General features: G+C 38.5%; 2 protein-coding genes across 9 annotated transcripts in view; one reads left to right on the top strand and one right to left on the bottom strand.

Annotated features, from left to right (window-relative positions):
* The window catches only part of SLC3A1 (solute carrier family 3 member 1), a 44,512-nt gene extending 38,830 nt beyond the window's left edge, over positions 1-5,682 (top strand). Inside the window, exons 9-10 of the mRNA XM_063713445.1 lie at positions 8-124; positions 4,313-5,682. Of these exons, the coding sequence (XP_063569515.1) occupies positions 8-124; positions 4,313-4,354 (159 nt within the window). The 3' untranslated portion in view covers positions 4,355-5,682. The remainder of the gene's footprint in view (positions 1-7; positions 125-4,312) is intronic.
* Positions 4,967-18,379, bottom strand: part of PREPL (prolyl endopeptidase like) — a 42,938-nt gene continuing 29,525 nt past the window's right edge. For all 8 annotated transcript variants that reach the window (XM_063713213.1, XM_054545369.2, XM_009237330.4 and 5 more), the window contains 6 exon segments: positions 15,136-15,311; positions 12,916-13,132; positions 9,456-9,605; positions 8,919-9,042; positions 8,024-8,097; positions 4,967-7,647 (listed from right to left, as the gene is read on the bottom strand). In XM_063713213.1, the coding sequence (XP_063569283.1) occupies positions 7,558-7,647; positions 8,024-8,097; positions 8,919-9,042; positions 9,456-9,605; positions 12,916-13,132; positions 15,136-15,311 (831 nt within the window). In that variant the 3' untranslated portion in view covers positions 4,967-7,557.

Raw genomic sequence — 18,379 nt, 5'->3', positions numbered from 1 at the left:
GACATAGAATACCCTTCGCTCAAAGTCACCAATGCAGTGGGACAATAGTTCAAATGCTGGTTTTTCTGAAGCTAGTCACACCTGGTTACCTACCAATTCAGATTACCACACTGTGAATGTTGATGTAAGTATCAGTGAAAATTTTATGTTGATTCTAGAAACAAGAAATGGGTTTCTACTGAAAGTACACACTCACCCTGAATGTGTCTAAACCTTAACGGATACTCTTTAAAATCAATCACAGACTTCCTTGCAGTTTTCAATTTGTAAGGAGTTTGTAAATCATGCCTTTGTGAAAATACAAACTGGTACAAATCTACCAAGTGAAGTGAAGTATCATATAGAATATACAAGTCTTCATTGCGATGACCTTTACTAAGGCCTTTGAGCTATGAAGGAAATTTTATGGAAGTTTTTTAGCTAGCCCAGCTGCCCTTCCTCCTCTCTTCCTCTCAAAAGGCACGGAGAGAGGCAGGTGGATAGGCAGCCATGCAGGCAGGAAGGAGATCAATCCTCAAATCCACACTACTGTTTTGAAGAAACAGAAGCCATACATGATCCTTAAAGTGGTTGCTCTGGCATACTAATACCACTTTGGCTTTTGCCCTTTTTTCTGTTCCCATAGTGATCAAGCACTAATGTCATTCACTAGTGAAAACTTCACTGGAAAACAAACTAAACCAATTTAGGGGAAATGAAATTATAGATGCCACATGGAGATACTTAAGAAATGCAAAGCACCCTCCACCACACACCATGCCCCATCCCAGTCTACTGAGTAATCTGAGGAAACTCCCCAGGATATTCAGATATAGAAAGCCACACAAACCCTCCTGCTCCCACAGCTCCCTGCTACAAGCACCACTGAGAATTCCTGGATAGTATAAGCTTTGTTTTATATAGTTGTAGGTCTTGAAGACACAAAACATATATGGGTTGAATGCCTCTTGATTCTCATGTCTAAAATATTCCCATAGGCCAATATGAATACAGTATGTAGGAAGTCCTACATAAAAATGCATGCCAGCGAAGATGGAGAAAATGCAAATTAAAACAGTTATTTTATTTTTTATTTTTTTTTGTGATGGAGTTTCGCTCTTGTTGCCCAGGCTAGAGTGCGATGGTGTGGTCTTGGCTCATAGCAACCTCCACCTCCTGGGTTCAAGTGATTCTCCTACCTCGGCCTCCCAAGTAGCTGGGATTACAGGCACCCACCAGGCACCTGCCACCATGTATGGCTAATTTTTGTATTTTTAGTGGAGATGGGGTTTCACCATGTTGGACAGGCTGGTTTCAAACTCCTGACCTCAGGTGATCCGCCCACCTCGGCCTCCCAAAGTGTTGGGATTACAGGCGTGAGCCACCGTGCCCAGCCAACAATGATACTTTTTTCTATCAGATTAACAAAGTCTTTAAAAATGATCATGAGTGATGACAGATACTAAGTCATAAATCCCAGACAATGCCGTTTTAATAAAATACATCCAAATGACCCTGGAAAGGAACAGAAAATTTAAGTAATTTCTAAAATATATAAAGTAAAATTAGGGCTGGGCACCATGGCTCACACCTGTAATCCCAGCATTTTGGCAGGCGAAGGCCAGAGGAATGCTTGAGCACAGCAGTTTGAGACCAGCCTAGGCAATATAGTGAGACCTTGTTTCTACCTTCCCCCTAACCTCGCCAAAAAAAAAAAAAGGGAAATTAGCTGGGCCTGGTGACATGTGCCTGTCATCCCAGCTACTCAGGAGGCTGAGCCCAAGAGATCAAGGCTGCAATGAGGTGTGATTATCCCAATGCACTCCAGCCTGGGTGACAGAGTAAGGCCGTCTCAAAAAAAAAAAAAAAAAAACAGAGACTAGAAGTGGGAGTCTAAAACATACAGGAGAAAAACAGTTCTAAGGGAGAGAGCACTGTAGGAATTTCCTGAACTCCTGCAATTTGCCATGGCATAATTTCCCTGAGGAAAAAACATTCCAGAACTGTTTGGTGATCACATGCATGGTAGAATTAGTAGAACAAAGCCTGAAGCTTCTAAAAGTGCATCAGAAGAAAGAAAAGAAGGAAAACAAGACCTAACTCTAGCGCTGTCCCTGGCGAGAATTCACTGTGGAATGCTCTCAGAAAGGAGAGCTTTTACTACTCAGCTCAGAGTCACAGAGGCCAGGAGAAAAAAGGTGGGAATCTAGCAAGCTTATCACCTTCAAGTAGGAAAAGAACCCCACATCCCAATGTCCCAAAGACAAGTCAGACCCACATCCAACTTGGCTTCCCATTATGAGAGGCAGGCAACCAAAGACAGGCAAACAAGGAAGGTCAAAACACAAAAGCAAACAGATCAAGAATCACACAGTATCCGAGAAAAACCAAGGCCATGAAAGGAGACACCATTCCTAACAGAACACTGTAGAAAGCAGAGAAAATATAGCAAACATAAGACTTAAATATAAGTATAAATACCCCCAGTAGATTGCTGTTTAATGGAGCTCCTTGAGATTCTTTCAAGAAGTGATTAGATATCTCAGAAGTATAAAAGACTGTCAAACAATGAAATAAAATAGAACATAAGTGCTAATTAGTATGCTGAAAAACTGATCCAGGGGCTTGTCCAGAATGTGCTGAAAAAGACAAAGAATTAAGAGCATAAGAAAAAATTGGGATACATGGAAGATAGATACAGAATTCCAACATGCAGTAAAAACAACTGCACAGGAGAACAGACTGGAGGAAACATACAAAGAAATAAAACACATAACCCAGAGATAAAGGAAGACTTTATCTTCTTTCAGAACAGCTAGGATAAAGAGAACTCCAAAACTACTCAGAAAGAAACCAAACCTGAAAACAGATTGCCTGAGAAAAGGGTTGAGAATTGGACTAGCATCAGAATCCTCAATTGGATACTACACCACATTAGAACTCTATCTTCAAAGTTGTAATGGAAACTGAATTCTATATCCATTCAAACTAGCATGTAAGAGAGCAAAACAGAGATGGAAAAGCAAGGACCCACATTTTACCATGTGTGGCCACTTTCTGAAAGAATAGTCAAGGGACTATCCAACAAAACAAAACATAACAATTCTAAGAGATACAATGTATTAAAGAAAGAAAAGGAAATAATATAACTTGATTTAAATAATTTTTGATACACAATGTAAAACAAGGTATTCTGGAACAAACATCTTAGTGATTTGATTCTATATGGGAAATGTTAGCAGGGAGGGTGTGTGGGTGGGAGGGGGCACACAGGAGCAAGCAAATAAGAGAGCAGTGTTTGTTTTGCACAGGAAAGAGAGTAACTCTAGATTTGAGCTGTTCAGTAGCCATTAACCACTGTGACTATTACATTAAATAGAGTTAAACATTTAGTTCCTGCTGGGTATGGTGGCTCAGGCCTATAATACCAGCACTTTGGGAGGCCAAGACTGGAGGATCACTTGATCCTAGGAGTTTGAGACCAGCCTGGGCATCATAGTAAGACCCTATCTCTTAAGAAAAAAATTAGCTGGGCATTGTGGCACACACCTGTAGTCCCAACTACTCAGGAGGCTGAGGTAGGAGGATCACTTGAGCCCATGATGTTGAGGCTGCAGTGAGCCATGATCATGCCACTGCACTCCAGCTTGGGCAACAGAGGGAGATTTTGTCAAAAAAAAAAAAAAAAAAAATTAGTTCCCATGTCATAGTAACACTTCAAGTGCTCATTAGCTGCCATATTGGATAGCTCTGATACAGAACATTTCCAGCATTACAGAAAGTTCTATTGGCCAGCATTGTTCTAGACATTGAGAAAAATTATTTTAAGGTGGTCATAATTTTAATGGTAAAATTAGGACAGACATAAAAATAATTTTCAGAGAATTATTTTCAAAGAACACTAGACATAATATAAAAATTTTTAAATTTTCAAAGAATACTAGAAGAAAAAAATTATACAGTCAATCCAATAAAAAGCTTAATAGAAAAAAACCCAAACAATAGTATAACCACAAATAAAATAGGGCTTTGGAATTATGTCTAAATAATACAATAATTACAAATATGAATGGGTTAAATTAGCCTATTAAAAGATAAAACCACTCAGATAACAAAAACAGACATAAACACTAACACAAAACACAAAGAATTAAAATGAAGATATAGCAAGCAAATAATAGAAAGCTTGCAACCCAGCTATAGCTATAAACACAAAAAATGAGGTTATCTTTTCACTTAATAATTCCATTCCTAATACTTGTACTTAGAAATATTTGCACATGTACGCAATAATACTTAAAGGATCTCAACACTTTTTTTTTTTTTTTTTGAGACAGTCTTGCTCTGTCACCCATGCTTGAGTGCAGTGGCATGATCTCGGCTCACTGCAGCCTCTGCCTCCCAGGTTCAAGTGATTCTCCTGCCGCAGCCTCCCGAGTAGCTGGGATTACAGGTGCACGTCATTATGCCCGGGTAATTTTTGTATTTTTTAGTAGAGATGGTGTTTCACCATGTTGGCCAGGCTGGTCTTGAACTCCTGACCTCTGGTGATCTGCCTGCCTTGGCCTCCCAAAGTGCTAGGGTTATGGGCCTGAGCCACCTTGCCTGGCCTGCAACACTTGTGTTTAATAGAAGACACAAGAAATGATTTAAATATTTTTCAATAGAAAACCAGTTCTATCAACTATGGGCCCAGTATGCAGCTTTTAAAAATGAGAGCTCTATATACGTTGATATGAGACCATTTCAAACATGTATTCAATAAAGTATAGAATGGTAACATGTCACCAATTGTGTAAAGAAAAATATTTTATGTTTGCATAGGCACAGAATGTATCATTTCATGATACATAAAAACAAAAGAACATATAAATAGTTATAGTGCCTGTCTCTGAGGGGAACTGTGAAGCTATGGAAAGGTGTTGAAGAAAACCTTTTTATAGTATATACTCTTCTTGTAATTGAATAAAAAATAAAATTACAAAAATCAGGCTCGGAAATATTTAATAGCAGACAAAATATAGTTCAATATGAAAAGCATTATATTGAGACAAAGGCAATTTTCAAAAATTGATAAAACATTCCACTAAAAATCATGACTATGCATCTAACAGCTTCAAAATATAGAAACTACTCAAATGCAAAATCAACAAATCTGCAATTACAGAAAAAGACTTCAACATACTTCTAGAAAGTAGTAACTCAGGTAGACAATAATAGCTAACACTTACCGGGCACTTCTTATGTGAGTGGCACTGAAACATGTGCTTTCATGCATTACCTAAGGCTAGAGAAAATGTTAATAACTTTGACAAGTCATACATGTATCATAAATATCTTTGTACCTAACAAACAGAATAAACATCTTTTTAAACACCATTAGATAATTATTTAAAGACCACATATTAGGAACCTACCCCTAAAGAACAATAACAACCACAATAACAACTATCACTCCAGTAAACATGGCTGGCAAGAGTACAGTTAAATGAACATTATCACTGATTTGGCAACAGCTCTTATGAAGAATAATTTGGCATTATGTATCAAGTGCCCATACTCTTTGACAAAGTAACTGTCTTTCTGATAATCTATCTTAAATAATACAAAAATTGGGGGAGGGGAATAAAAATAGAAAATATTAGAAACACTACCGTCAAAATGAAAAGGCATGGTTGAGTATGGTACAACCGTTCAACAGAATATTGTCATTAAAAACATTTATGGAGGCTATATTATACAGTCAATAACAGAAAATGCTTGAAAGGTTAGAAGTATATCATCAAATTATGTTTTATATAGCTGTAAAATAAACCCAAATCATCTTTAATGAACACATACTATTATGGTAAAAAAAAAATCTACAATTTCTAACTTTCACCTTAGGCAGCTTTTTATTTTGCATCCTTTTCTCAACTTTCTCTTCTATTAGCTGTGCAAGAAATACATGTCTGCTAAAGTTACGTGGTCTTCGCACAACAGCAACTTACACATTAGTCTACAAAGGGGAACAAATCCAAATTCCTCAGAAGTCTGAGTCCACTGTTGCTTTCCTTCTGGCCATCTGGCAGTTACAACATAGCACAGAGTGACTTTACGCAAGTTAAATATTCATCTTAGACATGGACATTTGTTTTGGAATTCCTAAAGTGGAGTCAAATTTGATCTCTACAGACTCTACAATGTAGCAGAGCACTGTGCATACTTATTGACTCCCAGACAAGCTGAAACCCGAATTTGTCATTTCTATCAGTTTTTATATAAATTGTTCTTACCTACTTATTGATGCTTACAATTTGGCAATTATAAGGGGCAAAATTGGAGCAAGTGTTTTGGGTAAATAACTGCTTACAATATATTAAAAATACTTACAAACAATTCTTAGAATCAAACACTTATGTAAATACTTTTTTTTAAAAAATAGGTCCAAAAGACTCAGCCCAGATCGGCTTTGAAGTTATATCAAGATTTAAGTCTACTTCATGCCAATGAGCTACTCCTCAACAGGGGCTGGTTTTGCCATTTGAGGAATGACAGCCACTATGTTGTGTACACAAGAGAGCTGGATGGCATAGATAGAATCTTTATCGTGGTTCTGAACTTTGGAGAATCAACACTGTTAAATCTACAGAATATGATTTCGGGCCTTCCCGCTACAATGAGAATAAGGTTAAGTACCAATTCTGCCAACAAAGGCAGTAAAGTTGATACAAGTGGCATTTTTCTGGACAAGGGAGAGGGACTCATCCTTGAACACAATACGAAGAATCTCCTTCATCACCAAACAGCTTTCAGAGATAGATGCTTTGTTTCCAATCGAGCATGCTATTCCAGTGTACTGAACATACTGTATACCTCGTGTTAGGCACCTTTATGAAGAGATGAAGACACTGGCGTTTCACTGGGATTGTAAGCATTTGTAATAGCTTCATGTACAGCATGCTGCTTGGTGAACAATCATTAATTCTTCGATATTTCTGTAGCTTGAATGTAACTGCTTTAAGAAAGGTTCTCAAATGTTTTGAAAAAAATAAAATGTTTAAAAGTAAATTATCGCTTATAGGAGCTTATAACTTTATTCAGATAGCATCAATCAGGGATGATCAGAACACATTAGGACCCCAGATTATTCAAAAACTAACGAATTTTAAGGGGAAGAATTTTATCTTTTCCCTTAAAATGCACTCATAGAAATTAGAGGATGACTCACTGCCACAGTATCTAAAAGCATTTGCTAGCAAAGAGGCAGGACACTAATTTGTAAACTGCTCAACTGTTCTGACTGGAAGGGAGGCCTAGAGTTCTGCTATCACCAATCTTTGCCTTCCCTCTACTCCATGTCCTTCTAAGGAGCATGATTTGAAAACTACTTTCCTAGGTCAATGGGCATGTGCATCAATGGAGAGAATAGTATAAGCAAGTGAGATGTAGACTAAGCAAAATTTAGATGGAGAAGCACATTTTAAAAAATTAATAACTTAAAAGTCTCAAGTTATTAATTTTTTTTTGCTAACTCAATTGGAAGTAAGACTATGAAATATTTCAGTGTGTTTCCAATTCCCAGTTGAATGTAGTGTTTCAGAATTTCAGGTATTTCTTAAGATCCTCGAAAACACTGGTGCTGTCAAGTCCAAGTTCCTCGTACAGGAATTTAATTTGGGCTGTAATCTAAAAGAAACACATTAAAAAAATTTAATAGAAGGCCTTTGTAGTAAAATGCCACTGTTTAAGCTTCTCTTTATCTATTCATCTTTACCTAACCCTGAAGTCAGCAATTTATGGCAAGAATACTTTCATTTGGGACAGAGGCAGAAGGCTTCCAACAATTAAGTTATTTTCTTTAACAGAGCTCACTTATCAAGTACAAGAGAGAGACATTTCTCTTGACTGACACAGTGTCCCTCCCTCCCCTCCTGGGTCTCACCCACAGATAGGACATTTGTGAAGTAGCTTTGTCATAAACCCTGCTGCAACCACTGAAAACGTAAAAACAACATATATCTAGTTCGGGAATCTGTCCACTGAGAGGGCCTTGATAACATACCTTTTTGTGAGAATCCTCAATTACATGATTGCCTCCAGGCTGAATATCCAGAATAATATTAGGGGACTGATAGCCTGAAAGAGTTAACATGTAGAACAATTACAAGATTGTATGGGATCTTCTTTGGAAGATCGAGACCCATTCCTCCCCTCTTCTTTGAGTACTCAGTTCAAATAACAGTAAAGGAATAAAAAGCAAAAACCACCATCATCAACAAAAAGATGGGAGGGGACAAGCAGCAGAAGACAAACTTCTGACACAGGGAAAGCAGGAAGAGGCCGTATGGAAAAGACTATATGGTGCCACATGGAGAAGGTTGAAACCCAGGTGATCATCAACCCACCCTGTGGAATCTGAGAGTCTTATGCCCTGAAAACAGCAACTACAACAATGGATGGGAGTGACAAATGGAGATGAATACAGGGACACTGACTTGGTATGTAGTTTCAAGGCAAAAAGGAGGGATTCTTATCTCATAAAGCTGAAACAGCTAGCTAGAGGAAATTCATGCAGCTAAACAGTTTGGGCACTGATGGCCCAAAACAAAAATCTCAGAATCTGTCTTTTAGAGATTCCCAAGAGTAACGGCTCAATAAATATTGTTAAATGAATTAATAATTGTATGGCAGTGCATCTCCAAGTTATATCTGATTCTTAAATTTCCTGTTTCCTTTGTGTATTTTAATACTGTCCTTTGAAAAAGAGGTGAGGCAGTGTTTGTATAGTTATGTAGTTATGTACACTTTAACTGGGGAGTCAACATAGCAAAATAATTGTTTGCCCTAAATCCTGGGCAGATGATTTGGCTGCAGCCTGAAATATATTCCTCTGAGCAGTGTGCTGTGGGTAGTAGTCTGTTTGGCCATGTTCCCTGCTTCTAGGGGGGGTCTCCTACCTTCACCTGTGTCCTTAGCATGCTCCGCAATGGCTTCCTTGAGTTTCTCAGTATAACTTACAATTCCTTTCAGAGGTACACGTTCATCGTTTTCATATGCCGTTATGTGAATTGAAGGATAATGCTGAAAGAAAATACATGCACAAAAAGTTTACATTATTTCTTATGGTCCCTTTCCACTACAGAGACTATGAAAAATAATTACCTCCAATTTTTTCCCTCTAAGTGCTCTATGCTTTTTCTCACTTGCTATCTTGAGACAGCCTCAGTATTACAGTAGTAGACTACTTGTTATCTGGAATAGCCTTTTCTTGACTACAGGACCTTAGCTAATTTAGTAATTAAGGCATGATAAGTCTATTCTCCCGAGGTATTAAACATGTAGCATGAGCAGAGATGGTGCTGAAGATATTTGGGCATCATAAGTAGAAACATCTCAAAAGCTCCTATTTTTGCTTCAGCTTGGATAAGTTTTTTTTTATTTTTATTATCTTCTATGTAAATTCAGGATAGTCTAACACAATTGTCTTTCACTACCTGAGGTTTAATATTTTGATAGGGACAGTAATGTTTTATGTAGTTCTTGTGTTTTTCATCAGATGAAGGATTCCCCCATTCTTCTAATTCTTCTAATGTCAGAGGAAGTGTAGTGTCCATCATGGTGTTGAGAACATCTAAGAAAGGTGCCTAAAAAAAAAAAGGGAAAGAAACTTATACTTCAAGTAAGAGGTTGGTAAGTGAGTTTCAGAAAAACATTCTATTTTATGAATGTACATACTGATATGAGAGAGAATAACTCAAGAAGCCATGTAGATTCCTAGGAGCTAGAATACTCAGTCCTTAACCAGGGCCTGTAATTTATAACCTACTTTTAAAGTCTTCAGACTCCTTAAATGACATATAACAAGAAATGGTTTTATCTTCTAATTTCACAATATTTATTTTTGGCTTAGTACCTTTTATTTATTTATATTTTTTCTTATATAAAAGCAATAAATGCTACTGTCTCATACCAATTAGGACAGTTAGTTATATTAAAAAACAACAGCAACAAGTATTGGCAGTAATGTGGAGAAACCGGAATCCTGATACACTGGTGGTTGGAATGTAAAATGGGGCAGCTGCTATGGAAAACAGTATGGTGGTTCATCAAAAAGTTAAGATTACCATATGATCCAGCAATTCCACTCCTGGCATATAATCCCCAAAACTGAAAGCAGGGTCTTAAAGAGATCTGCATACCTATGTTCACAGCAGCATATTCACAACAGCCAAAAGGTGGAAGCAACTCAAGTGTCCATTAACCGAAGAACGAATAAGCAAAATGTGGTATACACATGCAATATTACATGGAATATTATTCAGCCTTAAAAAGGAATAACATTCTGATCCATGCTACAATATGGATGAACCTCAAGGATATAATCTAAGTGAAATAAACCAGTCACAAAAAGATATACTTTGTATGATTCCACCTATGTGAGGCGTTTGAGTAGTCAAATTCACAGAGACAGAGGCTGTGGGAAGAAGCAAATGGAGAGCTGTTTAATCGGTACAGGGTTTCAGTTTTGTTAAGATGAAAAGCGAGTTCTGGAGATTGACTGCATAAGCCTATGAATGCACTTACCACTACTGAACTATTCACTTAAAAATAGTTGAGATGGTAAATTTTATGGTATTTTACCATAATTAAAAATTTTTAAATGAAAAAAACACACAACAAGGAATAAAGTCTTTTTCACCAGTTGGACGTTTATATTAAAAGCAAAAAACGCTAAGTAAAGAAACTCTGGAAAATATCCAAGGTGAAAGAAGAGAAAACAACCCATTGGCTTACAATTAGTGTTACAAAATTTAATAAAATGAAGGCTGAGTCGCACATGGTGGTTCATGCCTGTAATCCCAGCACGTTGGGAGGCTGAGGTGGGCAAATCACTTGAGCCCAGGAGTCTGAAACTAGCCTGGGTAGCATGGTCAAACTCCATCTCTACAAAACAACAACAACAAACCACAAAAATTAGCAGGGCATGGTGGCACATGCCTGTAGTCCCAGATACTCAGAAGGCTGAGGTGGGAGGATCACCTGAGCCCCAGAGGTTGAGGCTGTAGTGAGCTGTGTTCGTGCGCCATTGCATTCCAGCCTGGGTGAAAGAGCAAAACTCTGACTCAAAAAACAAAACAAAACAAAACAAAACAAAACCCCCACAAAAACAACAAAACAAAAATGAAGGCTGTATTTTTCACTTAGCTTTATTTTCTTCTGTTAACATACTTTTTAGCTTTCCCTCGTATTAACATTAACCAAGTATAGTGAGTCATCTGTAATTCTTTTTGGCTGCCTACCATATGAACTTTTTTGCATTTGAAAAACCTCCAACCTTAATCAGCTAGAGCCTGCCTCTCACTGTAGAGATACTAAGTGCTAGACATTCTCTTTCCCATTTTTCCCTGCAGCTTGGGAGTAGCTGTGTGACCCATGTGTGACTTGGGTCTATCAACCAGACACATGTGCTTTACACTCAGCATGGGAAGTTAGTGATTCAAAGAAGCAGTGATCACAGATAATTTATTCTGGCAAAAGTGCCACAGCTATATCCAGCTCTAGAAGTTACACTGGCAGTGTGAGGTGATTTGTGCTTGGCAGTGGCGGCAGTAATAGTTTCATTGGGCCAATTCTATGCCTTTGGCTCTGAAGCCTCTAACACTGGTCTGAAGATACCTACATTTTCCTAATGCCCTTTAATCCCTTTTCTGCTTAAATTAGGGTTGATTTTTGGTGCTTATAATTAAGAATTTGACTTATACACGTATAAAAGGTTGTCTCCTATTCTTCACTGTAATAAGCAACCTAGGATAAATATCCTTCTCATTATTTCCTTTTAAATTTCTAAAAGTCAAAAGCTAGTTGCTTTTTCTTTAAACTGTAAATAATTCTGCCATTATCTTTGTGCATAGGTTTTTTTTGTTCTCTACATTTTTCTGTTTTTAAAAAATAGACTTACAGGTGACTACTATTTAACACTTATTTACAAGCCCACAGTATAAACTCCCCAACCTCAAAATAAAAAATCCTGAAAATAATTTACTCTCTCCCATCTCAGTCATTATTTTTCAGAGTAACCAGGAAGTAGGAGAATGATAGCAGTGAAACCAACTGCTATAATGGAACTTCATAATTTCTGACACTGGGAAAAGATAATCATTTTCAGAACAGGGTAAGATATTTCAATTAAAATACAGAAAAACTATGCCCAAATGACCATTAAGAATGGACTAATCTAAAAATAAAGAGCCTATATATCTAGGACTGAAATGTTGATGGGCAGTAGACTGTCAAGGTGACCAGGAGCCAAAGGACTCAGTGCATTCCAGAGTCACAGTGTGCTTTGCCTGGCTTTCTCAACTGGGACTCATATATGCTTCAGTGCTTTTTCACCAATTCTAAATGTGCTTACAAATACAAATGAACAATGGAAATAGCCATTAATATCTTTCAGTGGAAAGCCTTAAAGATAATAAAGAACACTGTCAGAGAAGAATAAGGGTTAATAGTTGGATTAAAATAACTTTAGAAGTTCTCCTCGAGCTATAATTCTGAGTTTAAAACTTAAAAGCTTTGTTATACTCCTGTGCTATGGTAAAACTGTAACAGAAATGTTTTTCTTTCCTTTTTTTTGACAACCTCTCACTCTGTTACCCAGGCTGGAGTACAGTGGTTCACTGCAGCCTCAACCTCTTAAGCGATCCTCTTACCAACAAGCCTGGGTAGTTTTTGTTTTTTGTTTTTTGTTTTTTAATTTCTTGCAGAGACAGGGTCTCGCCATGTTGCCCAGGTTGGTCTCGAGCTCCTGGTAAGCAATCTGCCTACCTTAGTTTCCCAAAGGGCTGGGATTACAGGCATGAGCCGCTGCGCCAGCCCAAAAATGTTTTTCTTAAGAGTAGCCTATGGCTTCACACCTCCCCCATTCCATAAACAGTAGAGACAGAGCGTACTCACCTCCAAAGTCACTGCTCTCAGCAGCTCTGGATTAGAATTACACAATGCTCCTGCAAGCACCCCTCCAGCACTGAAAGCAGTCAGGGTTGTTAGACTTGGCTGAGAAAAGCCTTGGCCATGAAGCGTCTTAATGCAAGCCTCTAAGTCAGCAAGGCCATTGAGTTTTTTAGTTAGGCGGCCATCAGCGTGCCACTGGAGGCCTAACTCACCACCACCCCTGAAATTGAAGGGCAAAAAAGTTTTAGTGGAAAAAAAAAGTTAATGATGTAGGCTGGGGTCAGCAAACTACACCTGGAGGCCTGTTTTTGTGTGGCCCTGGAGCTAAGACTGGTTTTTGCTTTTTAAAGGCTGAGTGAAAACAAGGAATGTGCAACAGAAACTGTATGCGGCCTGCAAAACCTAAAATGTGACTATGTAGCTCTTTAGAGAAAAAGGTTTGCCAACTCCTGATATAGACAATCCAGAACTGATTCAACAAATACATTTTGAGTGCCTGCCCATTTATTAGGGATTAAGTACAGACCTTAAAAGTAGAAACAAACGAAAATCCCCTACCCTGGAGAAGATAGTAATTCTGTGGGGGTAAGAAAACAATGACTTACGCAGCAATGTGGTCATTGCTGTAACACAAGTGTATTTAAGGTATTACAGGAGAGAGGAAAGAACATCCATCTGCCAGATGAGGGGTATATATACGAGTCAGGAACACAAATGCTTTTAAGGAGATGATACCTAAACTAAGTTGTGAAGGAAAAATTTGAGTTTCCAGAGGGCAAAGAAAAGGCATTAAGACACAGATACGACACAGCATGTATAAGGGCAAGGAGGTGACAGAGCATGTCATTTAAAAGACATGACTTTGGGGGCTGGGCCCAGTGCCTCACGCCTGTAATCCCAGCACTCTGGGAGGCTGAGGTGGGCAGATCACTTGAGGTCAGGAGTTTGAGACCAGACTGGACAACATGGTGAAACCCCCGTTTCTCCTAAAAATAGAAAAAATTAGCCAGGTGTGGTGGTGCGTGCCTATAATCCCAACTACTCAGGAGGCTGAGGCAGGAGAATTACTTGAACCTGGGAGGCGGAGGTTGCAGTGAGTGGAGATCGCACCACTGCACTCTAGCCTGGGAGACAGAGTAAGACTCCGTCTCAAAAAAATACAAAACAAAATAAAAAAAAAAAAAAGGACATGACTTCGGAAGGCCGAGGCAGGCGGACTGCCTAAGCTCAGGAGTGCGAGACCAGCCTGGGCAACATTGGAAAACCCTGTCTCTACTAAAATACAAAAAAATCAGGCCGGTGCGGTGGCTCATGCCTGTAATCCCAGCACTTTGGGAGGCTGAGGCCGGCAGATCACTTGGTCAGGAGTTCGAGACCAGCCAGGCCAACATGGTGAAACCCCATCTCTACTAAAATTTCAAAAATTAGTCGGGAGTTATGGCAGGCACCTGTAATCCAAGCTACTTGGGAGGCTGAGGCAGGAGAATCGCTTGAACACTGGAGGCAGAGGCTGCAGTGAGCCAAGATCATGCCACTGCACACTCCAGCCTGGGCGACAGAGCGAGACTCCATCTCAAAAAAAAAAAAAAAAAAATTCAGATGGTGTGGTGGTGTGCGCCTGTAGTCCCAGCTACTCAGGAGCCTGAGGCATGAGAATCACTTGAACCTGGGAGGCAGAGGTTGCAGTGAGCCGAGATTGTGCCACTGCACTCCAGCCTGGGCGACAAAGCAAAACTGTCTAAAAAAAAAGGATCTGATGTTAAATGCCACTACAGAGATCAATCAGACTATTAGGAGTATTATACTGGGGAATCTGGACTTTGTTCTAGAGATGGGGAGGTGGAGAAGAATTTTAAGCAGAAATACAAAATAATATTTGTGTCTTGAAAACAGCTGAAATAAAATGGAGGTTAAATGGAAAACAGGAGTTCAGATTGAGAGGCTACTTAAACCTAAATTCAGGAGAACTGAATGGAAATAATAATATTACTAAATAACTACAGAGTCTGGTACCTCTATGCAAAAATCCTAAAAACCTATCCTTTTGCTTTTTGGATCAACTAATCTGTTACAGAATCAAGTTTCACCTGCACTGGTTTAGGAATACATAAATTGAATAATAAAAATCAAAAAAATAAGCTTTTGTTCCCTGATATATTGCTATTCTTGACATCTGTCACAATGGTCTAGCACTTACATGCCAGGTAAAATATACTGACTCACCGAACATGGCAGTATGCTAATATCCATCCATCATCCACCAGGACCCGCCTCTCAGGCCTGAAATTCATTTTCAAATCTATTCCATAAGCTCCATATACTTGTACCAAGAGAGGTTTCTTCTGCAAGTCCTCAGAGTCAGTTTTGTGGAAAACAGTCATTGGCACTAATTTTCCATCCTAGAAATGAAGAATTACTATGTATGTAAAGAAGAGTCTTTTATAATAACAGTTTTATCCCAATTTAAAATACATTGAGGTGCACTGTCTCCACTTATGTGCTACCTACTGATGTTGAGCACAAATTGGTTTAAGAAAAAGAATTATGGTCTCTAAAAATACATCATGGCTTTTGGTTTCAGCTACCTTGCTGTCCTACAGTATTAACCAGAAAAGAGCAGCAAGATTGGCCTGAAAACATTTTATTAAATGCAGCTTTTCATGATAATAATGTAATTTTAAAGAGTTCTTCACTATCTACTATAATTTTAAATTTTCAGATGAAACCAAAATACTTACCAAGGTTAGAAGTCCTAGTATAGCATTCTTCCTATGCCTAAGAGCTAGATATTGGCATTTTTCACTTTTGAGTATCTACAAATATGCTGACTAAAGTCTTACCAGCTCATTTTTCTCTCCTCTGTAGTCGGAATTCTCAACCATTAAGACTTGAAATCTTACTGATGTTACTGATAACTACCACAATCCTCTTCAAAGGCCTATTTAACTTTATTAAAAAAAAATTTAAAGTGGTGTTAAAATTTTTAGGTAAAATTCTTTGTAGGGTTAAAGTAAGTTAAATTATTTGTATAGTTACTAAGTTACTTGTAGGTTATGTAACCATCCCCCAATGTAGCTCAAACTCATCAATTCCAGTTGACTGAAACTAGGCAGTCTCTGAACAGATGAAAGAACTAATTCTGATCTACCTTTCATAGAAAAAAGATAAAGAAATTGGTTTTCACTCTGCTTAAACTAATGAAATAGTACCAGTTTACATAAAGAAAATAAATAATATATCCAAGTCACTCTTCGTATTTTCATTCTCATTTTGAAAACTTCACTTTGGGGCAATAACTGGAGACAGCAAAATGTTATCAAATAAGGAGGAAATTCTCCTCTTATTCTTCTTTAAAATACCCAAGTTGTTATGACATTGTTAACTTTCACTTTTAGTAAGATTCACTTTTATAAAACTTGATGTAGATTAATTTCTATAAAACAATCTTGGTCTTTTCACCTCCCAACTCTTCCCCAACTTCAGTTATACAATCAGAAAAACTTGCTTGTTGAAAAGTTTTGAAAGGAAGAGGTAAAACAGTAGCTACTCCTGTGATGGGCTGGATGTGGCTTTGCCAGCAGTACTAAAATGCCTGTGGAAAGGTGTAGCGCTTCCATTCAGCAGCTGCTTCCCTTGTCCCCTCTTGGCTCTCCAAGAACATGGCACTTAACTGTTCTTTCCATTTCGGGTCCAATAATTACAACATTTTGATAGACTAGTCTAATTCCATGTTTGTAAAACCAAACAAAACCTATCTAAAAGATAATACACTAAGTGGGTAACAATGATTATTTCTAACAGGTGCAGCAAGCAAATGGTACTGAGAAGTAGTCATTTAAGATTTATTTGTTCTGTATTTTTGCATCTGTTCAACAAGCATGTATTGCTTTTGTAATATAAAAATATTAATATTTACTTAAAGATTTTCAGAGAAAAATAAATGAATTAAAGAAAAAAAATTCCTAAGAATAAAAGGCTTGTGTTGCAGTTCATTGTGTCAGCACATGTGAAATTATCTGATATATGATATGCTAAAGTCTGATGTTTCCTTAAATTCAAGGCTATAGTTTACATATTAATTTGTTCCCTACTTGCATAAATTTGTAAATTCTGTATATTGAGTATACCTGGAATATGGATATTTGTTATTTCCTTTTCTATGTCTCATCTCTCTCTACTCCTCACCCTGCCAATCTTCCCTATTCTACTTGACTCTGGCCATAATGGCCTCCTTTATATTTGTTTTTTTTCTGAGACAGGATCTTACTCTGTCACACAGGCTGGAATGCAATGGCGCAATCACAGCTCACTGCAGCCTCAAGACCTCCTGGGTTCAAGTAATCCTCCCACATCAGCTTCCCAAGAAGCAGGGACTATAAGCATATGCCACCATGCCTGGCTAATATTTTTGGGTTTTGTAGAGATAAGGTCTCACTATATTGCCCAGGTTGGTTTCTAACTTCTGGGCTCAAGTGATCCTCCCAGCTTGGCCTCCCAAAGTGTTGGGATTACAAGTTTGAGCCACTGTGCCTAGCCCTACACTTCTTCTGTAGGCTGGAGTGCAGTGGCGAGGTCTTGGCTCACTGCAACCTCTGCCTCCTGGGTTCTAAGGATTCTCCTGCCTCAGCCTCCTGAGTAGCTGACATTACAGGCACCTGCCACCACGTCTGGCTAATTTTGTGTATTTTTAGTAGAGACGGGGTTTCATCATGTTGGCCAGGCTGGTCTCGACCTCCTGACCTCGTGATCTGCCTGCCTCAGCCTCCCAAAGTGCTGGGATTATAGGCGTGAGCCACTGTGCCCGGCCAGCCCTACACTTCTTGAATTGTATAATTTCTTCCCAAATTCAGGGCCTCTATACAAAATGGAATCCCCTGTCTCCTTTCTAGTTTACTCTTAATCATCCTAGTGGTCTTGAGACATAACTTCCTTGGAGAAAACTTCCCTGATCTCTCTAGAGTAGGTAAAATCCCTTTGCTCTATGCTCCCACTGTACTCAGTATGTCCTCCTTTGCAGCAGTCAGTACATTATTAATGACTTTTTAAACATGTCATCTTTCCTGCTATATGTAAGCTCCGTGAGGGCAGGGACTGTATCAGTCTAGTTTATTCTAGTCAACTACCACCTTCACAATTTTTGCCATAAACTACATACCAACTCTATTAATTTTTTCTTAAAATCAACTTTAAAAAATCAGACATAAACAACATGTAAAATAAAAAGCTTGACATGCTATAAATTTTCTTTTTCTTTTTTTTTTTTTTTTTTGAGACGGAGTCTCGCTCTGTAGCCCAGGCTGGAGTGCAGTGGCATGATCTAGGCTCACTGCATGCTCCGCCTCCCAGGTTCCCGCCTCAGCCTCCCAAGTAGCTGGGACTACAGGCGCCCACCACCACGCCCGGCTAATTTTTTGTATTTTTAGTAGAGACGGGGTTTCACCGTGTTAGCCAGGATGGTCTCGATCTC

Source organism: Pongo abelii, chromosome 12, assembly GCF_028885655.2.
Source record: "Pongo abelii isolate AG06213 chromosome 12, NHGRI_mPonAbe1-v2.0_pri, whole genome shotgun sequence".
NCBI lineage: Eukaryota > Metazoa > Chordata > Mammalia > Primates > Hominidae > Pongo > Pongo abelii.
Note: the sequence above shows the minus strand (reverse complement) of the source record. Positions and strands in the feature narration are given on the sequence as shown.